Below are 17,495 nucleotides of genomic sequence, written 5' to 3' on the forward strand. Positions count from 1 at the left end.
GGAAGCCAGGGATCTATATTGGTGCGAATTAGTCAGCCGACTCTTTTTCTTTTCTGTTTATTGCATTTCTTTAGAATTTAATAGAGGTGAATTGGACTTCCGGATGCATCTATCCTTGGGGGAAACGCTTCTTGGAGGTGTGTCCGGTCCGTTAATACCACCAGTATATTTGAAGAATTGTATATTTGCTGATTGTACTCTCAAAAGAAGTGGGAATTGTTAGTCTATAATAATAACAGAGATTGCTTCATAGATGATCGAATACTTTTCGTATCGATGATTAACTAGAGAGACTAGAGAGAAATTGAAAGATATCCGCTATCACTGAGTACAACCTATTAATTACTTTTGTCACATCATGGTCGTTTTATACATATGAGGGAATGCTCACCAAGAGGCTAGTATGCTAATCACTCTGTCTAGGTCAGGGGTAATCAACGTTATGCTTCGCTGACCACCAGCAACTTTGAAAGTTTTCAAAAAAAAATTTTTTTAATGGTAATCAATATAGCTATATAACATGATTAGTATAACTGAATAACCGACCGGGCTTCAATGGAATTTTCAATGTTGACCACAATAAGCGAAAGGTTGAAGACCCGTGGTCTAGGCACTTCCTGAAATGGCACCAGACCACCCAAGTCCTCTTGGCAGCCTCTCTCTTCCGGAAGTAGGAGCTGTACCTCTATGCTGAATGGATTACGATATAGAACTCGGGAAAACCCATGAATATTCTTAGATACGGTAAATGAATGTCTTATCGGCTTAAGATTAAGCGTTCATTCAATCCATTGGTGAGTCTAATGAAGCACTCAGAGAAAGATTTTTAAATGCACCAAAGATTTATTTCATTGATTCGAAAAAAAAGAATACATCAGTTTTTTTTAAGTTGATACAAGAAATACGCAAAACATGTGGAAATTAAAAACGGCAGTTTTACATCTTTTCGTGTGTTGAAACGATGACAGCTGACGAGAAAAAAAAAATTGGTGTCCAAAATGAAAAAAATCCGGTCTTCAATTGTATGTATAAAATGATGTTTATATATATTTTTTGGCATTTTGGTTGATCGAGTCAGAATCCGTAGGGATGGCAGCTGAAAAAACATGAGAGAAAAATGGATTATATAAGTAACGCTATTAAGTGTGTTGTCGCATCGTGGCTTCATCCGCGCATCGACAATTCCGTATAAGAAGAATTCGTTTACTTTTAGAAAGTTGAGCATCAGCAAACTGATAGAACTTACCCTTTCGTCTTGGGATTTCCGAGGGCATTTACTTCTTCTTGAGGTAGGTGATGGCAGCTGCTGGTGCCAAACTATATCCATACCTATATGCGCCGACTGGTGCTCCTGGCAAGGTGTAAGCTGCGGCTGCGGCTGCTGCTGCTGCTGGTGGGTAGGAGTAATAGCCAAGTCCATCGGCATACACGGCAGCGGGCGGAAGAACCACATTTCCTGCGTATGGAGCAGCAGCAGCAGCTGCCGCTGGCACTGGTGCTGGTACCGGTGCTGGCAGTATGAAGTTGGCTCCGTAGTAGTTGCTGTACGGATATGGTGCCGCATATGGTGCCGCATATTGACCTGAAGTCAAGACCACCGGTTGACCCGAGGCGGCAATGCACACGATGGCGGCAAGAAGGGCGAAAACGGCCTAAAGGTGAGGAATAATAAAAATAGAGTTCAGAGGGTGAACGAACACAGACAGAAATATTGTCATTGACTTTCAAACAAACATAACTCCTTACACACGCTCAGTTAGGACTAACGGCACAATGTAGCATCAGTAAGTCCTGTAAATGGTCAGTCTAATAAATTTCCCACTTGGCACAAACGACGTAGGATTAAATTATTCAAGATCGTAGGATGGGCAATATCTTAAGGCAGACATCTTTAACCTGTTGCTCGTGAGCACCACGGCGCTCTATGAAAAACTAGAGTGCTCGACACTCGTGTCAGATTTCGTGTCTGTGAGCACTTCATCAACGTCCCAATTGCACGCTCTGCAAAAATTGCATTCAAGGATTAACATCATTCTGATTTCAGACATACGTGTGTGTCAAACTTGCCGTAAGGGTGTTCTTCTTTCGATGATGGGTAGAGACAAGAAAGAGGTTGAGGACTTCTGTCTTAAAGCTTAAATTTGACTCACAATATATATAGCGGTCGGTGAGGTCATAAGGGGTTGCACGCATAACTACCTTAAATTATAGCATCATTCTAAATAATATTTTTAAGTGCGCTAATTTTATTCGTCAGCTGGGCATATTGTGCAGGGTCGTCTTAACACATGGGTGCACTCAGGCAGGGCCCGGGGGTATTGAGCGCAGGGGGGGGGGCCTTCAAGAAAACTAGGACAGCATGCAATTTTTTACAGCAAGTATGTAAATTGGTAGGCAGGTATTTCTGGGGATATTTCTAAGGCGGAGAGGGGCTTCAGAAAAATCACTCGGCCCAGGGGCCTCTGACGTTCTTAAGACGGCCCTGATACTGTGTGGAAATGGAAGTGGCTCACGAAATGTGCAATTGCTGCTTGCTACCGACAACACCAAATATGAATATCTAGTGAATGCAAATGAATTAGATGACGGCTGAATATAGTTGACAAGTTAGAGCTTGGTAAGAAGATTGTATAAAAAGTAAAGCTTCATAATTATGGACCTATATTAGTCCATATTAATTAAGTATATTATAATGCATGGAATCACTGCATGAGCAGATCTTCATACGCATATCGTCGAAAGACTTTTCCGAGCACTGGCTATTACTGTATTACAGTCAACTACTACAACTACTTAACCTTACATGCAACTCGTGCACATTTCTCTGCGGAATTTATAACGAATCGGTAATACAGTAGACTCTCGCTAATCCGGTACATTTCAGACCAGGGTGTGTCGGATTACTAAAATCATCGGATTACTGGAAGTCAATTGAAAATGCCCATTTAAATTATATCAATTTCTGCACAAAGACATGCAGTGAGATGTTTCCCTCTTCTATACTCAAATAAAACCCGCCAAAAAACACCGGATTACTGGACAGATCAGCGCACGGCTGGATTATCGAAAGTCTACTGCAGTTGTATCACAGTCAACCCCCCAGCAATCGTAACAAGTTCTTCTATCTGTACGTAGAGGGACAAGTAGGAAAAAAGTACTGCCTATGGCATTTTAAAAGTACATCAAGAACCCAAGTGGTCAAAACATTTCCCAAGCTTTAGAGGAGGTCCAAATAGCATTTTCTTCAATTAAAAAAGTCAATATTAATTATCTACACTTAAGCACTGAAAACTACTAATGGTACTACTTAACCATGTATGCACCTCGTACACACATGTGTAATCCTTTAGCGTATTCCGGAAATTGTCGAAAGTGTTAGTAGCAACCCTAACGTATTATTTATGTTGTCAGAGTTTTGCTTGTTTCGTGTTATATAACACATACTTTACCTCACGCCAACTCCGGTCACATCATCATACAACAATTTACTACCGATCGAGTTGGGAAATTCGACTCACTCTAGAGAAAGCCATGTTATACTTTTGCCCTGAAGTTGGACAAAGGGGGGACTTCCGGCGAGAGCATATTGAGGCGCCATCTGTCGGTGGTCGTCTGAGATCCAATACGGAAAGAACTTATCCATGCCCTTCTCGGGAATAAAATCCGCAGACCTGACGGTTGCTTTCATGATGATAGATGAGGATCGTACTATTGCACCCCACAAAAGTGTATTTGTCAGAAGTGGGATATACTACTACTATACTATTACTTTGCAGCACACCAACCCCGATGATATCACCATACAGCAATTTACTACCGATAGAGTTCGGTCAGAAACTAAGGCGCCATCTATCGATGGTCGCCTCAGGTTCATTGGGAAAAACTTGCTATGAAATTATTATACTGGTGCCGCCATCTTTCTTTCATATTTTTAAGTTATAATAGCATATGTCTACATTTTCATGTTATGTAAGCATCGTCTTGAAGGTCTGCCTGCCTTCTAGGAAGGGACTTTTTCAAATGTGAGACGACTTGCATTCATATAGCACTGTAGAGTAGATCGTAGCTATACTAATGGAATATCCAAAAACATCTATATGCCTATCATTCCTACCAAAAAAAAGGGTTTATTGTATTAGACCAACTTACTTTTATTTATCTAATTTCTGATAAGATCTATCGCATATCGAATTCGTCAAACCCTTTCTTGGATTAGAGGAAAAATGTATTTATAATCCCCGATAGTATTAAAAAAATTAAAGCAATAGACGACATTACTTACCATTGAGTGAACCATGATGACTTGATGGGGTTTTTTTTGAGCAGGAGATTGAATCCTTACTTTTTCCAAATAATCCTCGAAGAGATGCTTGAGGCAAGTGTGGTGCCATTCACCGGAATCGCAGCAGCTTATATACCCAAAGACGAAGTACAGTTTTACACAAGATCGGAGCGCCACCTTTGCTGACGCGTTGTCACACCACCACACAATTTTTTTTTTTTTTTGTTTCTTTTCCCATCCTCGACATTCCACGCGTAACTCTGGTGAACTACCTACCGTATCTTGAGATATAAACAACTAACCCTCTTAAACGACATAGTGTTAAAATGTCAATTTCAGGGTCAGTTGTAATAAGCATAGATTCAAAAAAAGTTGATGTCTTTCTCTAGGGCGAAGGATTTATGTTATGGGGGGAAGCCCCAGTCCATACATCTATCTCTTCATGCCCATAACCTCTGTTTTTCGTTTCTCTCTATGTATTTTTTATATATATATTTTTTTTCTAGTAAATGCAAAAGCATGCAGATTGCCGAATTAGTTTATAGAGGAGATTCCATAGAGAGAACAAAAGATATTCAACATTTCTTCCGAGAGAGAAAGAGAGAGAGAGACAGAAAAAAAGGGACATAGAAAGAAGCTGGGACACTACGACGATAAATAACCAGTCGTATATATAAATATAAATAAATATACACACACATATATAAATGTTATTATATTATTATTTTTTTTACGATTTCACCCCAGTCGTTGTAGTAACTTCAAAATTACCGGTAGGTGAAGTGGGTTTTCCGCCTTTGTCTCTCTTTCCACATCTATCTCTTACACACATATATTTTAAGATATAAAAGTTTCTCAAATATTCATATATTTTTGTCTGACATCTAGATAAAGTATGCAGTATAAAAAAGAAATCTCATATAACGACCGGCCTCAACTGTGAATTCCAGACACAATCGATAATTCGATGAATTTTTATCCTTTTTTCTCGGTCAAGGAAGCGTTTTAGAGCGGAATTTCGATTTTAGGGGTGGTATGTCACATGTCGTATGTGTTGCCAAGTAACGAATGTGGCCTCAAATGTCTATTTCCCGAGGAATTTTATTCTCTGTGTATGGGCTTTGTTTTTTAGTTTAAATGATCCATTCTTTGCTCTGGACATGGGGTCAGAGAATACATCTGAGTAATATTTTGTTACTTATAAAATATTTCGTATTTTATATACTTCCTTTTATGATTTTCGTTGCTAAATATTTCGCGACGCGTCAATTTTACCGTTAGGATATCAAATTTTAGGTTCGTCACGCTTCTATTATTTTTTTCCATATTCATTTTGTTTAATTTATTTAGAGGCCATAAGATTCTGATCGGGGACATTTATGTATTTGAAAAACTATAAAAACCCGTTTTTTTTATCCCCATTGCATTTTATTTTCTTGGTGTGGAAATCGTGGAAACACTGGTTAAAATACACTTCTCCGAACCCAAAACCTGCTTTTTTTGTGTAAACTTGGTGGGCTTCTAGCCCAACAGCAAAGAAGAAAAAGTTTCATTTGTGGACACAGATTTTGCTATCGTTTATAAGGATTCCGACGGTGCTCCATGGGTTTTCTGGAAGTCACTTCAATCATATCTCATATCGTCCCCCTTATGCCAAAAACATGAATGTACGAATTTCCAATACTTGTGAAATGACATTTGAATGTTTACTCTACCCATGTTACATCAATGTTATTTTCCAAAAATGTTTTATAACATGTGTTTCAATAGGCGATACATTTTTGCGTTTCTGGCAAAACTTAGCAAAATAATCGTTCCAATCAGCTGATAAACCCAAAATTAAAAATTGGCGCATTCATGTCTCTAGCATAAGGACGAACGATATGCCCTCTTCCATGAAGAAAACGAAATCATAGATAATTTTCATGGACTAGTTACTAGTTTCACGTTTTCTAAGATTTATCATCAAAACACTTGTGCTTGGAACATTACATAGTAAACGAGTAGAGGCAGTAGATTTCAAATGAACGAAACAAGGATATCATGCTGATTCTCTCCAAATATTTGCTAATTCCTTCTAAATATAATCAAATGCGGCGAATTCCGGCTGAGTATCATCAAATGCGGCGAATTCCGGCTGAGTATCATCAAATACTGCGAATTTGATGATCCTACCTATATATTTAAAAGATCATAAATATTACCTATAAGACCAAATAATGTTACATTTTGTTTTACCGAGACACACAAAAATTGACCGGTATTCCGGAATCAGACCTTCGAACCTGGACGCCTGGTCACCTGGCAATAAATTAATGCTGCAAAAGTAACGCTTTTGAAGTCAAATTTTTGTTAGCTATTTCTAATTTCTCAAGCACATTTGAATTTTATTTGAAATTTAACTTAACTTTAAGTACCTTAAAGTTACAGAAAAATACATTTTTTTCTTGGACCCAAAAAATTTGCAGCTCTTTGCAGATGGCTAAAAAAGGATGATCATAAGTACGTAATAATAATATAGAGTTTGGGGGTAGAGTAGAAATTCTCTTGATTTTCAAAAAGAATTAGATAAGAGAACGGAACAAAAAGTCTATGAATATAACGAATTAATCATGCGCTATTTCAACCCGTAAAATGTACGTGTAGCTTTGCAAAGGGTCCACACATTTGCAAAGGGTCTTTTAACCGTTCATTACTGCAGCCAGTTTGAATATAAAAATTCAGAATTGCCTTCACACATAAACTGAGGTTATTTTGTGTTTTCGTTATGAATTTTCTGGTGATGTCCCAGTTAACTCTTTATTTGTTGCAGAGTATGTGTGGCTGTGATTTCGCTAGTATGTTAAAATGGGTTTTTTTTTTTTTGCATTTTTCTTTACCTAGAACTTGCAACCCCAATTTTTTTTATTTTTTTTAGTTAGAAAAGTTGGAAAAGAAGGCAGTTATATATATATTTGGAATGTAATATTACTTCAACACATTTACTTTATGGGCGATTTTACGTCCACATTAAGACCCTGTATAAACAATACAATTCGAAATAGATTTTTTTAATTATTTTTCTCTCAGGCTTTCTTCATGTGTAAGTAACTACGAGAAAAAAATATCAGTTCGAAAAAAAAAGAGCATTTAACTGTTAAGACTGACTTGAGTGCCAAGATTTTTACAAATGATCAAAACAATCATAATTTTTCCTTCTTATCCCTCGAAAATTGTATTGGTTGTCTATTTTTACACGACAACCATATTCGGTCATTGGTTGTTTGCAGTTTCCCAAATTTCAACTACGTACATAGCGTATCGGTAAACAAGCACGTAGAAATCGTGTCAGATATGTAACATTTTTTTTACTTTTATTTTCACCAGTTTGTGAATAATGATGAAACAGAGAGATATAGATGGCTTTTTTCTCAGCCAGAGATATCAAGGAAACAGTTATTTTCCGGATATTATGCTGAGGTGAGCTCGGAAAGAAAAGTCATCACGTCTCCGCCGGGACTCGAACCCAGGCCCTCTTGCATACCGGGCAAGCATGCTACCATCTACACCACTGGAGATACATGAATCTGCCTTCCAAATTTCACGCACTGTGTCGTGAGGCGCTGAAGTAGAGGCATTAGTAGCCTCTCTTAACTTCAGGAAATGGCCCCCGGGTGGGACGGTTTAGAGAGATATAGATGGCTTTTTTTCTCAGCCAGAGATATCAAGGAAACAGTTATTTTCCGGATATTATGCTGAGGTGAGCTCGGAAAGAAAAGTCATCATGACAAGAAAAGTCATGATGACCTTTCTTTCCGAGCTCACCTCAGCATAATATCCGGAAAATAACTGTTTCAGTGATGAAACAGTTTGTGAATAATGATGGAATCAAATTAGACCAGTGTTTCTCAAAGTGTACACCACGGCTCCTAGGGGCGTCGTCAACCTTTGTCAGAAGCTCGCGGGGGGGACATTGATTTGTGTGCCTATTTATTCTCTGAAGTGGCTGTTTTATAAGTGAAACTTTTTCCACCAAACTATTCTGGAGAGCCGTCTATGAAACGTGTATTGGGCAACGGAGCCGCAGTTAACAAAAGTTTGAGAACCACTGCATTTATTCATCAAAAGAGTGTCAGCAATCGTAAGTAGCATTAACAGTGATTTTACAGCACATTTGCAGTGAGTTCACAGCGCATTTGCAGTGAGTTCACAGCGCATTTGCAGTGACTTCACAGCGCATTTGCAGTGACTTCACAGCGCATTTGCAGTGAATTCACGGCGCATTTGCAGCGATTTACTAATGCTTGTGATTATTGCTATATACACATTTCAATACTTGTGCACTTATATTTAATCTATTTTTAACCGCAGTAAATTACTAAAATTTTCTCCCTTAAAGAAAGTAGTTGAAAGGTAATCGAACTTTGATATCATTCCATTTAGGCAAAATCCTATGCATGATGGAGGATGTTAGTCTCCGTAATATAGATTTTTTTATGAATTTATCCAGCTGCTTCTACGTCTACCTTTCCCAAAGACAGCTGGCTTTTATGTATGCAGTGTAGCTTTGAAGATATTGTATTGTCAAAACTCAATTCAGTCTCCAAGAAATAATCTGAAATAATATTTCGATATAATCGATGTAAAAGTATTCGCAGTGGCGTCGGAGGGAGTGCTGTAGATGCTTCCCCACAGTTTTGTAGAACAGGTGTGAGCACCGTCAGAATTAAATCTCACAAATGAAAATTTCCTGCATAAAGCTCAATATAAGCAACCACAGGTCTGAAACACTTTCGACGCCTATGGGTATTCGTGAATAATTTCAATTACGAGATCTGAAACTTCACGCAATATATTTTCATGCATGAAAATATGAAAATCAGGATAGAAAAAAAAAACTACATAAGTTTTTAAAAGCCTTTTTTTTTTAAATCGTTGAATTCTTACAAATTTTTGCAGAAAAGATGTATATTTTTTTATTTTATAAAATATGCATAAAAAATTGAAACACAGTGAATTGTCATGGAGGGAAATCAAAATGTCGTATTTTTTTTTCAGACTTAGAAGAGGCAGTGATAACTGGCAGTAGAGTATTTAAGGTAGAACTGGAGTTTTTCTCGGATGGCTGATGAACGAATATTCCACAGAAACTGATTATCCAATCAGCTGCTTCTTTTTTCCTTAAGAAGTGAATACCTTCATGCTCACACTGAAATTGAAATAAAGAACCGTTATTTAGAAACATTGCATACGTAACTATAGCATAAATTTTTCTTACGGCTTGAATAATGCTGCAAAATTATTGATACTTATGAAACATTTACATCATAAATATTTAGTACCATATGAACGTATACTCGTACTTATGTTTCAAATAGATCCGCATGGGAAAACTCCACAACTGCATTAATTTTTCATGAAGAATCCTTCTTCGCGTGGGGTGAATGTACGAATCCCGGTGCAACAAATTTGCTTATCTTATAATTTTTGTCATCGTAAAGCTATCGAAATGAATAAGATGTTTACATAATGAAGATGAATAAAAGTTTCAAGGGTCTGTAGGGTCTAAAAATACAAAAATCAAAGATGATAAATTTTTTTTGGTTGCAAATTGTGTATCGTTAATTCAGGCATAGCTTTGAAAGCTTACTAAGTAATGCAGTGTTTCTCAACCTTTTTTTTTTAGCCCATGGCCCCCTTCAGAGGATATTTTCTTCTCGTGGCCCCTCCCGTCTTATCCAGGGCCCCTACCCTCATTCAGTAGCGAGACCCTTTCTACTTATTGAATTTAATTTAGTGGAAACTAAATTTATGAAGAACAAAAAATTTACACAGATCCGTAGGGGGGGGGAGGGTGCTGATCATGCTTCCCAAAAGCTTAATTGTATGAAAAAAATTGGTCTGTGAAATACGAGACGATTCACAACGACCCTACACCACCCTTCCCGACATATTACTCATGGTGTGCACCTACCCTGGGCTAGAGTTCAGTGAGTTTCTTTCTTGTGGGAAGCGGGGGAAGGGGGTTCTACGCATGGTCGCCACGGGGTTCATGGTTCCTCGGGAAAAGTGATGTTCTGGCATCTCATACTTGGCTGGAGTTTACAGAAGCAGTTTACACATTTACCTACCTAGAAAATCATAGTACCAGATCTCATTGTGAAGCTCCCTATGGACATAAGCCCCAAGGGTTAAGGAGGCTATGGACAGTGCTGCTGGATTCTGAAAATAGTCAGATTTTTTTTCCTCACTATATTTCACTTGTAAGCTTTATTTTTATTTCTTCCAGCTGTCTGTGCCTCCATCCAACACTTGCGGCTGCCCTTTTATCTGGTTTCCACTTGTGCCCCCCCCCCCCACCAGAATATCCCTGGAACCACTGAATCGATGTGATACATCATTGAAAGAGAAATGTTCATTTTCATTTACGAGCATGAAAATCTGACATAGCTTCCCTGCAACTGTTTGTTTTTAATCAGTTTGGGACTTTTCTTCTTCCCCTTTTATATAAGCCTACACTTAACGAAATTTCAAAATCATCACTAATGAGGATGCGATTTGACTACTTTCAAGACTTACCGTGAAGGTGATATGGCCAGTGGTAATGATAATGGCTGTACGGCCAATAGTGATACGGCCAGTAATAATCGTAGTAATAATATGGCCAGCCCTTGTAGTAATAATAGTAAGGCCAGTAATGGGAATGATAATGCGACAATGATCCTGCTACCACAGCCACTGCTAAAAGCGACAAAAGTGCGAGAAACACCTAGAAATAAATAAATAAATAATGATATAACACATACTTGTGGATTATTTGACATAATTATTATTTTTGGGTGATGCTTACGAGGAAGGCAACCTTGAAAAACGAGGTTGCCAAACGCTTCGTAAAAGTTATGAATAAGTCATACGCAATATAATATGCATAATATGCCGTATAATGTTAACAAAATATGATTTTCTTTGGCGAAATTATTATCGTAAGTTAATAAATATACAATACTAATTCATTTTTCTTTTAGACATCAATCAAAATGACGGGAATCGCGATGAAATGCAGATTTCACGCATTCTTAGTGAGTTAATATGCACAGAAAAAATATTTTAATGGTTGGTAATAAATACAGTGTTTGGCACAATAATTTTAGCTCGATGAAATATGCATTTCATGTTTTCTTGCCAACAAAGGTGTACTCAAATGCCTTGAGCTGGGGTCTTAAATGTATGGCCCGCGGGCCACGTTTGACCCTCGGTGGTTTTTGTCGTGGCCCACCGATCATTTTCAGAAAATGGTTGAAAATATTGAAAAACATTTAATTTTGGAATAAATGAAAGAAATAATTTTGGAATTGACGGATTAAATAATTCCTGAATGAACTGATGAAAATGCAGAATTTTCGAAAGAAATAATTTCAGAATCACAGAAAGGAAAAAAAACTGATTTCAAGATATATGTATAATAATTCTGAAATAATTTTAGAATTTTTGAAGTAAATAGTTACAGAACCATCAAAGTGATTTCAGATAAAAACTAACCAGAAAGTTTTTTAGAATTGAAGAAAAAAATTATTTCAGAATTGAAGAAAGAAATTATTTTAGAATTAATCGAAATTGATAATTAATAAAATAAATAAATATCTTCAATTATTATTGTCCCTGTTTTAACTCGGGAGCCCCATTGACCCCCATCTATTAAGATGTCACTGTGAATTACATGAGAAGCATGAAGATTCGTGTTGCAATTATAAATACCTCAGTATGAGTTGGTGCCCCGAGGGCTTCGGGGGTAATTTTAATTTGGCCCTCGGTTGGTTAAAGCCACCGGTCTAGAAATTGATCAGGGATATGACACGAAATTTCTGAAGTTCTAATCTCTTTCCTAATGGCAATTCGAAGCGTGTGACACGAAAAATATGTAACATTATTATAACAGAGTGAAAATCCTATTTAACGATACTCAAGGGACAGGAGAAACACATGCGTTATAAAAGACTTATCGTTGAAGATGGAATACGTATATTGAAACATAAAAAGTGCATTCGGACCAGAGATCATTATTGTAATACAATCGAATCCCGTTTTAACGAATACCGTTATAGCGAAAATTTCGTTGTAACGAACACTTTTCTAAACCCCCCAGATAAGATTGCATAGGAACAATGGAATTCCTTTATAGCAAAATTTCATTATAACGAAGTGATTTTTCCGGTCTCTTGGTGTTCGTTATAACGGGATTCGATATAATATATGACATATGAAATCCATACAAAACATATTCATTCGACAAGGTGCATTCCACAAGAACTTAGAGTAAAATAAAGAAACTACAAAATATATATAGGGGTGCAGCAAAAATTAATTTATTATTTTTCAGGGTATCTACCCTGAGATGATATGCAATGGTCCAATCGTCCAATCTACTTCTCCAAACGAATAGAGGAGGCTTTTTCTAGAAGGTGTCTCAGCGCATCCTACACAGGTGAAATAACTGATAATTCTCCCACAGAGCTTCTCCTTCAACATCGGGAACAGTCAGAAATCACATGGTGCAAGATCCGGACTGTAAGGAGGGGTTGTGACATGATTTTGATATTGCATTTACATATTATGTTTCAGTTTTAAAAAGTTGGTGTCAACGCGTATCGAGAAAGCGTCGTGAACTGGTCATAGGCGGAACTAGACATGGACCCCACATCCAGGAGTAGGGCCCCCAGGCTGGGATCTTTCGCGGGCCCCCTGGTCAGACTTCTCATGGGCCCTTCTATAGTTCATGTACAGCGTGAAAAAGCAAAAAAATTATGAGAATTATCCCGGGCCCCAAGGCTAGAGCCCTGTCAGCCCCGGCCTTGTGGGGGCCATGCACATGGAAGTCTGGGGGGGGGGAGGCGTCGGCACGATGACGATGATGTCAATCATATATATACACACACGCATTAGATCAGTCGACTCCACCTTTGACGCTGGGCCCCCCTTGCCCCCCCCCCCGTATCTCCACCCATGGAATTGGTCGGAAATTTGTGCAGGGTTCACTCAGCCAGCTTCCACAAAAAGCCTTGTGTACGTGCCTTAAAAAGTGAATTGAACGATGGGAGCATTTCATATCATATGAGAGAAAAAAAAAGACCTTTGAAAAATAATAAATTATTTTCTTTGCTGTACCTATATTTCTTGAATTTTTTTAAATGATTTTACTCTTTAAGTTCTTATGGAACTCACCTTGTAGGTTTGCTGCAGAGTTTAATCGATAAAATGTGCCATGAGATAGAAAAAAGTTTGAAAATTACTGGTATGAGATGGTCTAAAAATGTATGGTAATTAATTAGCCACTTGCAACGAGTACAGAGCAGCGGGCGGTGACTTATTTAAAAATGTTTTTGAAGTTAGGTTGGGTGCAGGAAGGACAGGGGACGAGTCGGGAAATATCTGACCATTACTACTCATGACTACTACTAAATCACACATGCACCTCGTCCATATTCTTCCGCTGAACTTCTAACGAATTGGCACATGTTGGAATGTGTCCATGTTGCCCGTGTTGTGAACCTAACACAAAGGGTCTTCAAACCCAGTGGCGTCGGAGCCGGGGGTGCTGTGGGTGCTCGAGCACCCACGGAAGTTTGTAGAGCGGGTTCGAGCACCCACAGAATTGATTCAAAATCGAAATTTCCTACATGAATCTCAAGACGGGCACCCACAGGTTCGAAACACTTCCGACGCCCCTGTTCAAACCTTTTTCTAGTCGCGAGCACTACCCGTATCCATCATCAAAAGAAGAGCACTCTTACGTGAAGTTGGACATACGAATGCACGAAATCAGGATTGATTTCAATCCTTAAATGCAATTTGTACAAGGTTTTTAATTTTAACTTTGACCAAGTGTACTCGCGAGCACGGAATCGGAAACGAGCATCGAGCACTCTGGATGTTCCAAGGAGCACCGTGCTGTTCGCGAGCTACGGGTTGAAGATGCCTGCCCTAACATAAAAGTTTGTCTCTGTGTAATTGCTTGTTGTGTGTAGTGCTGCCATCTGCCATCAATTTTTATCACTACGAGTGAAGCGTAATGATTGAAGATTTTACCGTTGTAGCCCTGTTGCTTTCTGTGGCGAGACTTTTTAACGAGGAAATATCAAACTGCATGCATGGGTGCAAAAGCGAAGCTAATACTGATGAAATTAAGATCTAACGAGTTATATATCGCTATATCACGGGCACATTCGCGATCACTACGATTGATACGAATTTTCGAGGAAAAAAATTGGATTAATTTTTCGGGAGTTGACTAGCTTAAATCACTTCAAAGGTATAGTATGCCCCTTGATTTATTTGATTGGGGAATTTTGTACATTACAAATCCAGTGCGAGGATGACTTGAATCAGTATGTTTTTATCAGTTGTTTTCTATTACTCATTAAAAAATGTAATACTGTATACACAAAAAAAAGTATGAATATAAAAATAAATAAATAAACACGTTGAGGCCACTGGGTTCGAGACGGGAAGAGAAAAGAAGAAAAAACAAAAACGTGAGTCACGCTCTTGTCTTCATAGGATTAATTTCGTCTGCTGAAACAGTTTTTTATGGTTGTTCCGTGACATCGCATAATCGGAAATTATTCTATATATTTGTCTTCGGAATAAACCTATGTACATCCTAATACAGTATAGTTGAATAATAATTCTGATTCCGACGGCGATTGTTATACAATTGAAAGACGAGGACAATGACTAATTTAAAAAAAAAATCCTATAAATGCATTGTGAGGTAAAAAAAAAGTAAAAATGTTATTTCAAATTAAAGTCATAAAAAATTAACGTTTTTCCCCCGAATATACTAAAATTCTCAAGAAAGGTTTGGTTTTTCCACTCCATCATCGCATGAATTTCAATATTAAGAGATACCTGGCAGTAAAGATGTCTGTTTATATTGAAGTTTATGAACAAAAAATAAAGGTAAAAAATCTTTAACTTCAAATTACAATAATCAGAAATCCAAGTAGTATGCCAAACTTTTTAAAACTTATAAGCTTGGTTTAGACGGATAACTGCTTATAGACGGATTACTCGATTCTGAGAGAAAACAATTATCATTTCACTAATATCACCGTAATGGCTAAGTTGGTACTGGACACATTTTAAAAATTAATAACACGCCAGTCAATTGGCATAAAAAGGTGCGGTTTGAACTTATACTTATCATGTCCTAGAGTTTTTTTTATCAAATACTAAGAAAAAAAGAATTCAAATTTCACTCACAGGTGGCAAATTTTACATAACACCTAAATTGCAACAGAAACAGTGCATAATTAATGTTATAGCAATTTGCGTAACATAAAGCTATCACACTTTAGTATGACCGCCATTTTTAGCTCAGGTTTTATCTGTACGGGTGAAAGGATGCTCATGTTGAAATATGGTAGTTTTACGAAACGATAATTGTCATAAACATTAATTATACACTCTTTGAGTTGCATTTTATGTGTTATGCCGATTTTTTCATTTTTACAGTGGCACCTATGAGGGAAATTTGAACTTTTTTTTTTCATTTATCAAAAAAACTCTAGGCCATGATAACTATTTTAATACAAACCATATCTTTTTTATGTCAATTTTTTGATCTGTTATTAATTTTTAAAATGTGAACAAGACCTCTCGTTCACCCTGACTGTAGATGTCATCGACGTCAATATGTAAAGAAAAAATATTCTGTGTTCAGAGATTTGTAAAATTACTCCGAATTGAGGGAACTGGAAATAAAATTCAAGGTAAAAACGATTCACCTTCGTTAAGCAAGTCTATAGAATAACACTAAAATGAAATTGAACTATTAACTTTATCCTTAATTAACCATTTTAGCAACCAAAAAATTGACTCTAATGAATTAAATTGATGTGTTCACATTGTTTCAATCAAAAATATGGTGACAACATCGTTGCACCCATGTTTAAAAAAAAAAACACTTTTCTTTTTAAATCCGTTTTTATAGGGATGAACCATAGAGGCTTAAACTGTTCTGTGTGTAGTTTCGTGAATTTTTTTACAAATTAAGATAAAATATATATTTGCAAATCATGATTTGAATGATAATTGAAAAAAAAAATGTAGTTTTAATTTGGTAAGAGGAAGGGGGTTGTTCGAGATTATCAATTTATGAAAGTGTTGGCCAATCTTAAGTAATTACTGATTGTCACGGCCAAACAGGACTTGCAAAAATAACGTTATAGAGAGGATTTATCGTTATACTGAGTAACGTTGTAGAAAGCTTTCACTTCATTTGAAATCAGCATGTGAAATGGCCCACCTGTATCATTTCATCATTTTCATAATAAATGTACTGCTAAATCACTGCATTATTTTTGTTCGTTTGGGTTAATCGGGTTAATGGTCTATCCGTAATTATTTTCATATCGCTATCTCTCAAACTATAAAGGAATAATTTGAAAAAATTTCTTTGATATCCAAGAAATAATTTCCTTTCTTTTCGTACCTTAACTGTACTTAAGCTGATTGTTAAATTGTTCTGTAATTGCACTTTAATCAATCTCCACATTAGGAAGAAAAATATAGAGCATTTGCAAATCATGACTTGAATGATGATTGAAAAAAAAAACTGGAAAGCGATAACGTGGGTAAGTGTTGGGGAAGGGGGGGGGCGAGGAGGGTTGTTCAAGATTATCGATTTATAAAAGTGTTAGCAAATTTTGAGTAATTACTGATTATCACGGCCATGCTTATCAGAAGGAAGAATTAAAAAAAAATTATTTTAAATTTAAAGAAGGAGAAAGCTATATGTACGAGCTAATACTTACCAACGACTTCATAATCCGAAAACGTCTTCTCACGTAATCCGAATGACTAAGCACACTAATTTTAATTGATAGAATCAACTTTCTGAAATATTTCTCATCAATCTTATTTATATATGTGTGTGTGTATAACATTTGATTCTGTGCGCATGTCACTGATTCTCGAAAGCATGAAAAAATAAAAATGAGGAGAAAAAAAATTCAAAAAAAGGAGGTTGTATCCTTTTTTTGTGCACAAAAAAGGGTTTTTTAATGGAAACAAATAAACAAAAGCGGATACAAAGTTGTCGAAAGTGAGAAGAGGCTCGTGTTCTATCGTAATCAGGGCCGGCACATAATAATCCCAAGGCCGTTCTTATTTAGCCTTAGTTTGTTTGGTTTGAAATGGTCAGAGCCGATCTCTCTCTCTCTCTTTCTCATTTTGT

The 17,495-nt window shown here is 37.0% G+C and overlaps 1 protein-coding gene and 1 long non-coding RNA gene across 2 annotated transcripts; both read right to left on the minus strand.

The window, feature by feature from the left end:
* Positions 1-821: 821 nt before the first annotated feature.
* On the minus strand, positions 822-4,415 carry LOC149090100 (uncharacterized). The gene is made up of 3 exons (XM_089232319.1): positions 4,283-4,415; positions 1,247-1,652; positions 822-1,096 (listed from the first exon to the last, which is right to left on the minus strand). Exons 1-2 carry the CDS (start codon positions 4,295-4,297, stop codon positions 1,275-1,277), a joined length of 393 nt encoding a protein of 130 aa, XP_089088445.1. The 5' UTR covers positions 4,298-4,415; the 3' UTR covers positions 822-1,096; positions 1,247-1,274.
* Positions 4,416-9,219: 4,804 nt separating this feature from the next.
* On the minus strand, positions 9,220-17,138 carry LOC149090101 (uncharacterized). The gene is made up of 3 exons (XR_016193164.1): positions 17,074-17,138; positions 10,841-11,030; positions 9,220-9,470 (listed from the first exon to the last, which is right to left on the minus strand). It is a non-coding gene; the product is annotated as an uncharacterized LOC149090101 (long non-coding RNA).
* Positions 17,139-17,495: the final 357 nt, after the last annotated feature.

This window comes from Pholcus phalangioides, unplaced genomic scaffold (assembly GCF_987345545.1).
Source record: "Pholcus phalangioides strain wild (caught in Gottingen) unplaced genomic scaffold, Ppha-v1.0 ptg000001l_1, whole genome shotgun sequence".
Lineage (NCBI taxonomy): Eukaryota > Metazoa > Arthropoda > Arachnida > Araneae > Pholcidae > Pholcus > Pholcus phalangioides.